The sequence below is a fragment of the Nannobrachium achirus genome (assembly GCF_963921795.1).
Source record: "Nannobrachium achirus genome assembly, chromosome: 10".
NCBI lineage: Eukaryota > Metazoa > Chordata > Actinopteri > Myctophiformes > Myctophidae > Nannobrachium > Nannobrachium achirus.
Window position 1 is genome coordinate 33,920,926 of NC_137819.1, and position 13,813 is coordinate 33,934,738.

Genomic DNA, 13,813 nt, shown 5'->3' on the forward strand with positions numbered 1-13,813 from the left:
GCAGGCAAACTGGAGCCAGCGACAGATGCGATGCCATCTTTGTGCCTAAAGACACAAATTCTGACCATTAAAAACTTCTGGGCAAAAAATGCGCTGTCATGAAGCCCAGAGCTGTGCTTTTAGCATTACTTGTTATTAAAGATGGCTCTTACTTATTAAATGATGCACTTACCCTATGATCAGGGGGGTCACAAGGGGGAGAAAAGTGGGACTGAATTACTAGGGCCCAAGGTGAAGGGGCCTTAATTATATTATACTTTAGCTATTGAAAAATAGCAGATATATAAGCTCACAGTGCGGCACCGAGTGCCGCGCTGCGAGCTTGTAGATCTGCTATTTTTGAAAAGTCGTGAAAATGTGTGCATATGTATTTTTTAAGCGAACATTTGTAACTCACATTTTGCTTCTGGGGGGTCCCTGGAAATACATATTTTGAGATGGGTGTCCGTGGCCAAAGACATTATTTTGGGGGTCCTTCACATAAAAATGTCTGAGCACCACTGACATAGAAACATAGTTTTTTCAAAAAAACGGAGAAGGATTTGAAATATTCAAAGTCTTGCACAATTTAAATGTTCACCATTTTTCAAAAATAGCAGATCTACAAGCACTCGGTGCTTCCCTGTGAGCTTGTATATCTGCTATTTATCAATAGTTAAAGCACAAAATAATGTGTAATCAGTGATGTTGCTAGGTTTTCAATGTAATGGGTCCCAGGACCCACAAGTGGTCATTCAAATGGATCCCAGAATTATTTTATGGGTCCTGTGACGACACACGCATTATGTATCAACAGTGAAAACCTCAAAAAGGACTTTAAATTAAACAAATAGTGGTACATAGCTACTTGTATATAGTTAATGAAGGACAGAAGCATGGATTTACAAGACAATCTCAATCATCTCATACTCAGGATGCAGGGCTAGCAGCATTACTGCGTAATAATGCGTTCCCAGTCTAAATGGGTTAAACCCCCTCCCTCTATGAAGAACATTCATGGGGGGCCAGCAGTGAATCCTTGTACCCTGGGCCCAGAATTTGGTGCCTAACGCTATCCCCCTTCCCTCCATCTCAACGTGTCCCTCTCTCTCCTCCTCCCCCAGGCCAGTACTTTGCCAGCACCATGATCATCGTGGGGATGTCAGTCATTGCTACAGTGGTGGTTTTGCAGTATCACCATCACGACCCCAATGGAGCAAACATGCCCAAATGGGTAAGGCTGGAGCAAACTCTAAGTTCTACTTTTCCAATGAACTACAGTTAATTAAAAACAAATTACTTGCATGCTTTGAAGCATAATCATCCGAATCTCCACAATGTGTGATGTGTCAAAATATATTAATGAAAAGGTCCATTTTCTGTCAACCCAGCATCAAATGTTCCCTACGGTACGTCCCTTTAAGACGTGACATCATTTGCTTTACTTTAGTACAATCAATCATTTTGTCAGAGAAAGCTGCATTTTTTTAAAGTGATGGAATGCCTCATTTAGGAACAAAAAACGTAATATATATTTAATGATAGATTATGTCATGTGGCGGACCAGCCACATGCATCATTTAATACAACTTTCTGAAACTCATTAGCTTAAAACACACTCTGATTAATGTATTACTAGTGATGTGACCAAATATTTGGCCACCGAATATCTTTGGCCGGAAAGCGTTAAAAATGCATTTTCGGTTTTCGGCCAAATAGTTTTTAACACCGAATAGTATATCACTGAATAGCGTGAAGAATAGGGGTCAAGTATAATCTCTCAAAATCACCATTATGGAACCATAACGGTGATTACTATTTAAGTTAGGTTTTGCCATAATCATGTCTTTTGCCATAATCAGGTATAGCTTTGCAACAATGGTACAGCAATGAAAGCAATGGTACAAATTAGTAATAAAAAATAAATGATATAGGCCTACAGTACATAATATATATTAATCGTATTCAGCTATTCGGTATTCGGTTTTGGCCAAGAATTTTCCTTTCGGTACATCCCTATTTATTACATATTATTGGGTGTTATCCTGTTAGTTCCATTGCACCATACAGCAAGTAACACGATTCTACCTTTCTGCCATTTTCAGTAACTTACTTCTCTCAGTCATCACCGCCTCTGCTTTTTTCTCTCTCTGCATACTTCAGTGTCTTCATCAAACACAGCACATCTGACTTTCACAGGAGTAGGCTGTATTTTCAAAGCAACCTGGATCTGTGGGTGGATTTGGCTTGACTCTTTTCACCCGCCAAATGTAGCAGTGTCTTGTGTTGAAATGAATGCCAGATAGATACAGTATGGTTGTTATTTTCAAAAGAGCTTTCAACATGTTGTCTAAAACAAGTGGCTGATAAGAGTAAACATTGCGGGCAATTATTTTAAAATCAATGTCTGTGTTAAGACCTTTCCTTAGAAAAAGGCAACATTTTCTGAGGACATAATGACAGTTTTCTAGCTGTGACCACACAGCTATTACCGGTATGTATAAGCCATTCTGACAGTTAACTCTCCCAACGCTTTGAACGTTCACGTTCGCCCGATTTCGCAAGACCTCTCCGCCAATACGGCGCTCGTTCGGTTCGTTCGTCTGATGACTGTAAGCTGATGAGGGGTCGCGCGGCCGCCTACTGTAAACACATTTTCCGCGGTGATGGTGTAAAAAATCCATTATGCGTTAGATCAACGGAGAACAATTCACTTCCTTGTTGATTTCCTCTGGCTGTAAGGCTCTGTGGCCAGTGACTGGTCTTCTTCTTCTTCAACACATAACAGGCAAATTCACATTCATTCTCGCATGACGCCGCCCTCTGCTGCCTGGCAGACCAAAGTGCACTATTGCACAACCAAAAAAAATAAAAATAAATAAATAAATGTCTGTCTGTCTATCTACTATAACGTCGCAAAGGTAAGCCGCTTTTTGATGGCACCAGACCCAATAAATAAATAAATAATCTGGCAGTAGGAGAGTTAAGCACAAACGGAGAATGCAGTTTATCACAAATTATGCTTATTGCATTACAGTAAAACTAAATGATGTGACACACTGTACATATATGTCACTTCTAACATGAATATTTGATCACGTCTTTCAGGACTGCTGAGAAACACACACACGCAGATGCTGTATAGATTGACACATCTGCAACGCCTTTCTGTTGATAAATGGCCCTATTTAGACAACCCAGTGGCCAATTAAAAAACTAATTGATGGGGTCCAGAAGACGGTATTGAACCAGCACAGTTCATAATTGCACACCGGACAGAAACAACAACAGCAACAACAGGGACTATTACCTGGATAATGAACACTCTTTTTGGGGGGGAGGGGGAGGGAGGGGGTGTAGTAATTGAGCAGTCATCTGGACAATAGCTAGTCATTATATGCCAGACACCCATCTGGTTGCTGTGGGGCCAACGTGCCCTTTCAGGGGGACTTGACCAGTCTCTGTAAAGGAGCATTCATACAGCAGGATGACAAGATAAAGTTGAAATGGAATGGAACAGAATGGAACAGAATTGTACCGAGAAAGCAGCGCAGGAAATAACATGTCAAGCAGGAATATAATGGAATAGAACATGACAGAACAGAACTTGCCATGGCAATAGGGATGGGACGATATGAAAATTTCATATCACGATTATTGTGACCAAAGAAATCGCGATTTACGATATTCTCGCGATAATCAAAATCCATTATCCTGGGGACGGAACATTTGCCAAAAAATAGCAGATCTACAAGCTCACAACGCATCGCAACGCGTTGTGAGCTTGTAGATCGGCTATTTTTTGGCAAAGAGATTTGGTAGAGAATGAAAAAAAGACTGTATCAAGTACGTATATTATAAGTAGATTTTACCAATTATAGAGGGTTTAAGTGGTACCAGATATGCAGCTCGGCAAATAAAAGGTGAATTGATCCGAGTGCATGACAGAGGATGATATCATGATGAATTAAATCTCCACGATACGGTTATCGTGAGTGTTTTTTTTTATCACGATAAACGATTGCGTAAACGATATTGCGTATTGTCCCATCCCTAGTACAGAGAAAGCAGGGCAGAAAATAACATGTCGAGCAGGACATAACGGAATAATAGAACATGACAGAAGAGAACAGAGCAGAGCAGAGCAGAACATTTTGGACCGACGGAGCAGAACGAAATACTGAAAATAGCTCAGAACAGCGAAACATGGTTTCAATTTCCAGGTCCCTGCCAGAGGATATTCTAATATTTAGCTGACTAAATGCCGTGGGATTTTTTTTAAGCCTTTGCTGTAATCTCATTACCGTCATGCCGCAGTAACCTGCCAGTCAATTTTGTTAATACCACTATTTGGATTTAAATTAGGCTTCACAGCACAAGTATAGCCTTCCTTCCTGCACTGACAGAGTAAACGGCACACAGATCATTGCGTGTTCCCTGCCGTAGGCACATTCATTGTGTGTATATACCGGTGAGGATATCACTGTTATGCTAAGCATGAGTCCACCAGCAGCACAAGCCACAGGCTCACTCATCAACAGAATCGGGTTATTAGGCTCAAGTGTAGCGATGGCGTGATGCCAGGTTCAATGAACGTGGGTGGACGGTCTTTTCCTTTCCTGCACTCATCCCCTCCCTTCTTTGTACCTTCTAAAACAGGAGTCTTCAACAGGGGGTCCTCAGTTACTACAGGGGGTCCTCTAAATCTTCCAATCCTTTTTATATTAACAACTTGAACCCCAGTGTCCATATTCTGAGAACTGTAGCTAGCCAGAAATAGCAGATCTATATCTATTTTCGGCAAAGAGGTTTGGTGTAGAGGGGAAAAAGAGCAGACAGAATAAAGGGTCAAGTGTATTAGGTAATGACGGCTCAAGTGGTTAGATATCTGAAAACACAAATTGACATGAATCCAAATTACACAGATGATTGTGCTATCAAATGATTAAACTATATGGAATCTATGAAAAGGTTGTGGGGGTCCCTGCTTCATCTCTCTCTCAACTAAAGGGGTCCTTGGCCTGAAAACTTTGAAGACCCCTGTTCTAAAACCCTTCTCCTCTCTACCTCCCTGCCCCATGTCTTCTGCTCCATCTCTCTCTCTCTCTCTCTCTCTCTCTCTCTCTCTCTCTCTCTCTCTATCTCAGGTGCAACTGGTTTTGCTGCAGTGGGTGGCGTGGTTCCTGCGCATGAAACGCCCGGGGGAGGGCGACGACCCCGAGCGGCCGCCCTGTGCCCCCCACCTGCGGCGCTGCTCGTCCGGCTCGCACAGCGGCGCCGGCAGCATCCCCACCAACCCGCCGGATCACACTCTGCACCCGCTGCACCCCCAGAACCTGACTCCCTTCCAGCAGACCGGCCCGCTGTGCACGGGCCACCCCCACCTCCACTCCCAGTCCAGCACCAACAACAACGGCAACCTCCTCTACCTGGGCTTCCAGAGCTTGGACGAGCCCTCGCTCCTCCAGGAGAACATCCAGAGGAACAACAGCATCTCGGTGGGACCTCCCCGTGTGGCGGCCAGCCCGCCTCCTCACCTACCGGCCCAGTTCTGCTGCTCCCCGCCGCCCCCCGCCCAGCACATGGACAACGTGGGGTGTCCGTGTCCCAGCAGCACCGTGTCGAGCGGCGGGGGCTTCGGCGGCGGGGCCGGGACAGCCGGCGGGTGCTCAGCCGGGGTGCTGGGGGACCCCCAGCTCCAGGCCATCCTGGAGGAGGTCCGCTACATGGCCGACCGCTTCAGGGAGCAGGACGAGGCCGAGTGCGTGGCCGACCAGTGGAAGTTCGCGGGCGCCGTCATCGACCGTCTGTGCCTGGTGGCGTTCAGCATATTCAACATCATATGCACCATCTCTATACTAATGTCCGCGCCCAACTTTGTGGAGGCAGTCTCCAAGGACTACGTTTGAAAACAGGGGAAGGAGAGAAAGCTGGGAGGGAGGGCTAGGTGATTTGAAGAGGGTGTGAAACTAGGTTAGGCTGTGAGATGGAGTGGGCCGGCGTCCAAGAAAATATATGATTTTCGAGGAGCACAGACACTATAATCTGTTTGTGAGGGACCAGAGAATGGCAGAAAATATACATATAAATGGTTCCCTCTTGCCATGCATACAGCTTTATGGTAAATTGAAAGATAAAGAGCAAAAAGGTAAACAACGAGAGGCAGATAGAAGAAAAGGTTGATGAGGTCAGGAGAAGGAGCAAGGCTTTATCAGCTCCTTGAGAAGGTGAAATGGATTGTGGTTAATTAGAAACTTTCCCAGAGACCTGAGGCGAAGATGAGTGAGAGAGGGGCAATGAGAGGAGAACAACTCAGTACAATTCCTTCACAGATAAGGATTGGAGTCCCGGCAGTGACAGAGATATTAAGAGAGGGAGAGAGGAGGAAAGAGACAAGTAGAGAGATAGAGCAGATAAATAGGACAGACATACAAGTCTGTTTTATTGCCTGCAACGATGTGTTTGTCCTTGACTCGCACATCCCCCAAAACAGGCTGAGGGAAAGTGTATCATTTAAATGGCTGAGGGGGAGCATTGGCGAGGCGCAGATGGGACAGGGATTGTACAGAGAAACGCAGGTGCAAAGGAAAAGGAGTTTGTCCTCCGTGACAACAAGGAGTTTGATGGAGCTACAAAGACGTTGAGGGAATTAAACCAAACAAAACTTCAAAGACTAAATGAGAAAACCCCCAGCTTGCTCAGTGCGTACAAATTTGCCGATTTTCAAAGTGGATGGGAACGATCAAACAATGCCGACAGACGACTTCGGGAAACATAAAAGGAACCTCATGTATCATTCTGTTTTATCCGCCTAATGACCGCTGCCAATGGCAAAGGCCCTGGATAACCCTTAAGGCAAATAAGCCTCTTAAAAAGATGAAGTTCCTCCGCCCTGCCCCAGAGCACCACGCCAACGCTCCACAGCCTTATCTCTCTCTCTGAGCGTTGTGTCAATCCGTAACAATCAGCCAACACTGGGGAGGCTCCTTCCAAGTCGGGCTCCCTCCAGAGCGGGCGGGCGCTTATCTCTGCCTGGTCGGAAACTGCATTAACCTGTAATCAAACAGCGTAATGGCTGGTAACTGTGTTACAATTGGGGGCCGCACCAATAATGACTCACTGAGTGGTCGCCTAATAGAATCTGGCAGGTCCTAATAGACTCTGGGATATCACTGAGCGAAATGTTAAGGACTCTATAACTGCACTGGGGTGCGTGTGTGGGTGTGGGGGGGTTCTGTATGTAGGAGAACATGAGAGGTACAAGGACATGAAAGGAGGAGAGACAAAAATTACCTTTGTACCAATGAGTACCAATTTGACATGCTGTCAAATCTATGTCAGAGCCGTTAACTGTGAGATTCATCATAAGTGTCTTCACATCTGTGGTATGGGAATATATTAGGGATGTCCGATATTATCGGCCTCCCGATATTATTGGCCGATATTAGCGGAAAACATCGGTATCGGTAAAATAAAATGTAGATTTTTTTTACAGGAGTTCTTACTGTAATAATATAATATTGATATAAAGATACACTCCCCCATCTCTCCCACAAGAACGGCTGTGAGAGATGGAAGTCCCGAGCCTAATGCATTTCAAACTGGGAGTCCTCGAAATTCAAATGGTTGAGAATCACTGCGAGATAGCTATATATTATATTAGATTTATTTGATGTTATATTGATACTATAGCTATTTTATTTTATTAGATATGTGATGTTACCTGACAATTAGTTGACCTTTGGTGAAAAAAGCCAGCATATATTGGTCTCGGTTAATATCGATATGAGAAATTAAGAATTGGACAATATCGGTTATCGGTAAAAAAGTTAATATCGGACATCCCTAGAATATATATATATATATATATATCGTCACTGTCGGACAGAAACCTTGTATCTCTGAGTTTCGTAATATATTTTTAAGTCATTTTTAAAATGATAAATACAAAACTAATGGTTTTAGACATACAAGGTTTCCACCCGACAACGACATTGTGTGTATGTGTGTGTGTGTGTGTGTGTGTGTGTGTGTGTGTGTGTATATATATATATATATATATATATATATATATATATATATATATATATATATAATGTAACTTTTTTTGCAAGGTTGCTCAGTGTATTTGCCAATCCATTCATCCCATTGAGACTTGGGGAGTGCTGTGGGAAATATATCGCTTCTCTACCTCTCCCTCCTGACGCTCTGTGTCTTTTCTCTCTCTTCCCCCTGTGAAGGCTCCACTGAGGTGGAACAGTATCACCCCCACCCCCCTACCCACAACCCCATCCCTTGTAGGGAGTCGCACAACCCCATAACCGCACACTCGAGTCTGTACAAAGAGCATCTCTCATCCTGAAAATAAAGGATTCTGAGCTTCCTCTTTTTTTTTTCCTACCAATGCTCGTGTGCCGCCTTCTGTTTCTTGGATGACACACACTTTGGGCTGACATGCGAACAAGAAGGGAGAAAAAAATGACAGAGAGAGATAGAGAGAGAGAGAGAGAGAGGGGTGTAGAGAGAGAGAGAGAGGGAAGGAGGGAGGGAGAGAGAAAGTGCTGACGCGCGGTGTGAGTTGGACAGGACCTTAATTGATCACTCGTTCAGGAAGAAGGGAAGAGGGGTGGGGGTGGGGGGGGGTTAATGGTGGAGAGAGGGGGTATGCTGGGTAATTCAATGGATTTATGAGCCAACGGGAGCGGGGAGATGGGCGCGCAGACAAGCATAACTCAGTCACGGCGTCATATGAAAGGCCACCGCACTAGATCATGTCACAATGGAAAATATGTACTGGAGAAATAGAACTTATATAGAGACAGATGCTTCGTGCAAAACTATTTGAATTTATCGTATAGCGTGCAACGCTAATCCATGGACTCTCTGTGGGTAAACACACACTTCCTGTGTGTGTGTGTGTGTGTGTGTGTGTGTGTGTGTGTGTGTGTGTGTGTGTGTGTGTGTGCGCATGTGCGTGCGTGCGTGCGTGCATGCGTGTGTGTGTGTGTTAGGGATGGGACGTTAAGCGATATTATCGTATATCGTGATAAAAAACACTCACGATAATCGTATTGTGGAGATTTAATTTATCGTGAGATCGTTCTCCGTCATGCACTAGGATCAATTTCATTTGCCGAGCTGGATATCCGGTACCACTTAAACCCTCTATAATTGGTAAAAGGTACTTATAATACGTACTTGATACAAGTCTTTTTTCTTCACTCTCTATCAAATGTCTTTGCCAAAAAAAAAAGCCGATCTACAAGCTCACAACGTGCCGCAACGCGGCGCGTTGTGAGCTTCGCGGCACGTTGTGAGCTTGTAGATCTGCTATTTTTTGGGCAAATGTTCCGCCCAAGGATAATGGATTTTGATTATCGCGATAATATCGTAAATCGCGATTTCTTTTGTCACAATAATCGTGATATGAAATGTTCATATCGTCCCATCCCTAGTGTGTGTGTGCGTGTGTGTGTGTGGCTTCTAAAGAGTCACGCTGTATTTTGTAATGTTGTATTTTTATGGTTGGATTTTTACTATTTCTCCTGTGGCCGAAGACAAAGCGTACCCCATCTCAGAGGCTAACTCCATCTCTCTCTCTCTCTCTCTTTGTGAGGTTGGGGGGAATGTGCAGTGCTAGCAATCACAGGGCACTCAGATTTACTGTGTTCACTCAGATGGAATAAAAGTAGAGAGTAGATGAGGTGAAAATGTGTGCGTGTGTGCGCATGTGCGTGGGTGATCGTCTTATAAGCTAATTGTGTGTGTATGCGAGAACATGTCACTGTGTGTGTGTGTGTGTGTGTGTGTGTGTGTGTGTGTGTGTGTGTGTGTGTGTGTGTGTGTGTGTATATGTGAGGGGGTGGGTGGGAGGTTGCCATTGGGCTTGTGTATGCACGGAATCAATCAGTTGTTTGTTTTTCCCTTACTCGCCTAATAAGCGAGCAGGGAGGTAATACATTCGAGCCGGCTTCAGATATTTCACCAGATGGGAGATTTAACTAGACTCGACTGGCAGCGTATATTACGCCTCATGCTAGCTGAGCGTGTGTGAATGGGAATAAGGTCTCAGTTAGAGATGGCACCACTGGAAAGCATATATACATACTAATATTTAGAAAACTGCAGTCTCGGATAGATAAGATGTAGGCCTATACAGTACACAAAGGGCAAGCTCACAGAAAGTGTTAGCACGTGCCAAGCTGTGCACGCCACAATGTGCACACAGTGAAATATTCAGGAATACACAGACGGGTGACACATTGAAGGGGAAAAAAATGTCTCAGTAAGGTGCTGGGTCACAACAAGCCACCAGAACAGCTTCAATGCACCTGTCTCTGGAACTGGAGGGATGGAACACTATTTAGAATTTACAATGTAGGCATTTAGCAGACGCTCTTAAAGGAGAATTTCGGCCTAGAAGGTTTTACCTTTAGTTTGCGTTCTTCTCTCCCAAAGATAGTAGTCCAGATGTTCTTTTATTATTTCTATTATAGGCAATCTTGTCTTTTTCCCTACCCGACAAGGGCTTCAAACAGGAGCAATTGGTTAACATTGTTAATATGCTTATTTATCTCGCTTGAAAATCGGAACGTTCGGTACATGTCTGTCGTACATAATGACTCTCGTCTCGCACTGGGCACCACCGCTATCGCCATAATTTGTTTATAAGAGAAGCTGCGCAGATTTGGGTGCGCACTGCGCAGGACGTCGCTTTGACTCCAATAGTATTCAAATTTCTCGCAAGACAAGATTTCAAACATGAGTTCAAAGAATCTAGAAAAGAACAATGGCTGCCCCCTGATAATATTACAGTCGGTCCCCGGCTGTCCAGGAGAGGATGCCGCAATGCTCTCAGTCACTACAAGAAGTCATGAAGCTCTATGAGAGAATGGTCCTGCACTGCAGCACTTGAAGCCCCTGGTGAGTGACACCATTGACCCCCTGCAGTTTTCTTCCATCCATCCATCCATCTTGAGATGCCAGCCACCCGTCTGAGAAAACTCATCACGATCTTATTCTTTTGGTCATGAACCACACTTCATGACCATAGGTGAGAGTAGGAACGAAGATTGCACGGTAGGCCGAGAGCTTTGCCTTCTGGCTCAGAGATGTAGAGATGCTGATCCTCATCCCAGCCGCTGTACATTCGGCTGCAAACCGATCCAGTTTTCTTATCAGGCAAAATTGGTGTGGATGATGCTATCGTCTATCTGCTCCACAGAGCCTACACACACCTGGAGAGGCTGTGCAGCGCTGTGAGACTGAGATGTGAGATGTTCTTTGACCTGTTCAGCACCTTCAACACCATCCATCCATGATGGCTAGCCGAGGAGCTAACAGAGGTGGCCTTGGATTATGAACTACCATCTCCTGCAGTCTGTCAGATGTGCCGGTGACCAAACACCAGTGTTCCCCAAGGAACTGTGTTGTCCTGTTCTCCCCTCTACACCCCTGACTTACGCTCCATTCACTGATGACTCCTCCATTATCAACTCCATCACGGATGATAACGAGAAGTACAGAGAACTGTTGAAGATCTTTGTAGCAGCTACTGTGACAACAACAACCACCTCCAGCTCAACATTGGAAAGACCAAGTAGCTGGTGATGGACAGGCCCCCAATTCCCCTCACCATCTGTGGGGATGAGGAGGACACCAATGAGCACATGAACAATAAACTGGACTGCTGACAACTCGAGCTATTCCGCAGGTCCTTCAATGAGTGCAACAGGCTGCAGCAGATGTTCTACCAGCCTGTAGTAGTAGTCAGTGTCCTCTTCAGTGTCCACACTAACGAACTGAACAAGCTGGTGAGGAGTTAAACTGAACAATCTGGATGTGGTTGTGAACGGGAGGTTGAGGAGGAAGCTGGACAACCTGATGATGAATCCCTCCCATACCCTCTATGACAAGCTAGGATGGAAGAGGAGCACCTTCAGCTACACATTCATCATACCCCGGCACAAGAAGACAGAGCGACTTGGTCAGTCCTTTGTGCCAGTAGCTACAGTATCAGTATCAAGGTCCATCACCAAGCCAATGTAGGTCTTCACTATGTCATTCAATTCAATTCAGGTTCATATTGTATCATGTTATACTATGAGGGCCAAAGTGTGCAATATGTCACGATGCAACGCATTGTGAACTTGTATATCGTCTATTTCCAAATATTTTGAATGATTTAGAAACATCTCTTATGGGGTCCTTGGCCACCAAACAAAATGTATTCAAATGGGGGTCTGTGGCCAAAAATATACACATTTTGCAGGCCCTTGACATGAAAATGTTTGAGATTTAAGGTAAGGTGAAATAAAGGGTAACCAAATATTTTCTCGCCATTACATTTAAATAAACACAACTCTGTTAAGTATGCTCGGGATGTAGGTAAGGAATATTAAACCATACTAATAAAGACTGAAATGAATGGTATCTGTGGCTGGTACACAGACTTACAACTCATAGCCATGATGCAATGCAGGTTTATTAAACAAACACCAAAGGTTTCAACCTATATATTTATATATAAAAACAATACACAGTATACACACACACACACACACACACACACACACACACACACACACACACACACACACACACACACACACACACACACACACACACACACACACACACACACACACACACACACACACACAGTATCAAAACATCGTCTTAGTATAAATTGGGGGGAAGGGAATCGCATGTTGATTAAATAAAGCAGTTTAGGCAGAGATAGAGTGGAGTATGTGTGAATAATTGTGCTAGACATAATCTATATACACTGTTAGAGGAGGGGTTTTTAAATCAAAGTAAACAACATTAAGGCCATTGGGTGCAAGGGTATTTAAAGAAGAAAAAAAATCCAATGAGCTTCTCTTTACAAAAGCATACTGTCAAATTCCTCTCCCAGGGTCAGGTACTTTCTAAGTGTGAAATTGAGTGATCACTCAGCCTCAGTGAAATGCACTGCAATATATTAAGAAATTCCATGCTTAAATACAGTTGAGGAATATTCTGCTAAGCGTGTCTTAACGATGCATTTAGTTTTGCCCACATAGTATTATAGCATAGATATAATACGTACTGTCCTGTATAACAATGGTTCTCAACCCTTTCAGGCTGTGACCCCTAAAATAATCATATTTTAACTGGGGATCCCCCCACCCTGACGAGCACTAAGAGGTGAGGCAATACATTTTGTATAAGACGGTTCTATTGTGAAAATAGCAGATCTACATGCTCACAAGTCACGACACCACGCAACAGATCAGCTATTTTCATAATTTCCACCTATAATATATATATATATATATATAATTAGGCCAACTTTAATTTGACATTTTAGAGTTATTTAAAAGTCCTTAAATTGTCACTTTAGAAATGTGCAGATAGCCTCTATACACTTAAACGTTATGTTGGTTTGTTTACTGTTGAGTGAGAAAACAATGTTGTAAATTAAGTTAATAATCTGGGGACGTTGAGAACCACTGCTGTATAACACCATTTGTGGTACTGGAAATTATTCCATTAATGCAGATTATTTTCTTTTGGGGTGGGGATCTAAATAAGGGTGTCTGAATGCAGTAAATCTGCTGTTGCATTGCGCACATGCACCACATTTATAATTTCCCTCTGAGACTGGGGCAAGTGTGCTTTGTGGTGTGATTTCTGAAAGAGGAAAGGTCACAGTGGACTAATGCATCTCTCCATTTTCTGCCTTGTGAGAATACTATTTGAGGAGTCACTCAGTGTTATTAAAAAAACACCTGTTATCCTAATGCAGTGCTTTTCATCACTGTCCATTACAGACTAAGTATAGAGAAAGTAC

The 13,813-nt window shown here is 43.7% G+C and overlaps 1 protein-coding gene across 1 annotated transcript in view; it reads left to right on the forward strand.

The window, feature by feature from the left end:
- chrna11 (cholinergic receptor, nicotinic, alpha 11) overlaps positions 1 to 5,888 on the forward strand; it is a gene marked incomplete at both ends in the record, with an annotated part of 29,251 nt that extends 23,363 nt beyond the window's left edge. Inside the window, 2 exons of the mRNA XM_080735074.1 lie at positions 1,104 to 1,213; positions 5,127 to 5,888. Coding sequence (XP_080591200.1) covers positions 1,104 to 1,213; positions 5,127 to 5,888 — 872 coding nt within the window. The remainder of the gene's footprint in view (positions 1 to 1,103; positions 1,214 to 5,126) is intronic.
- Positions 5,889 to 13,813: the final 7,925 nt, after the last annotated feature.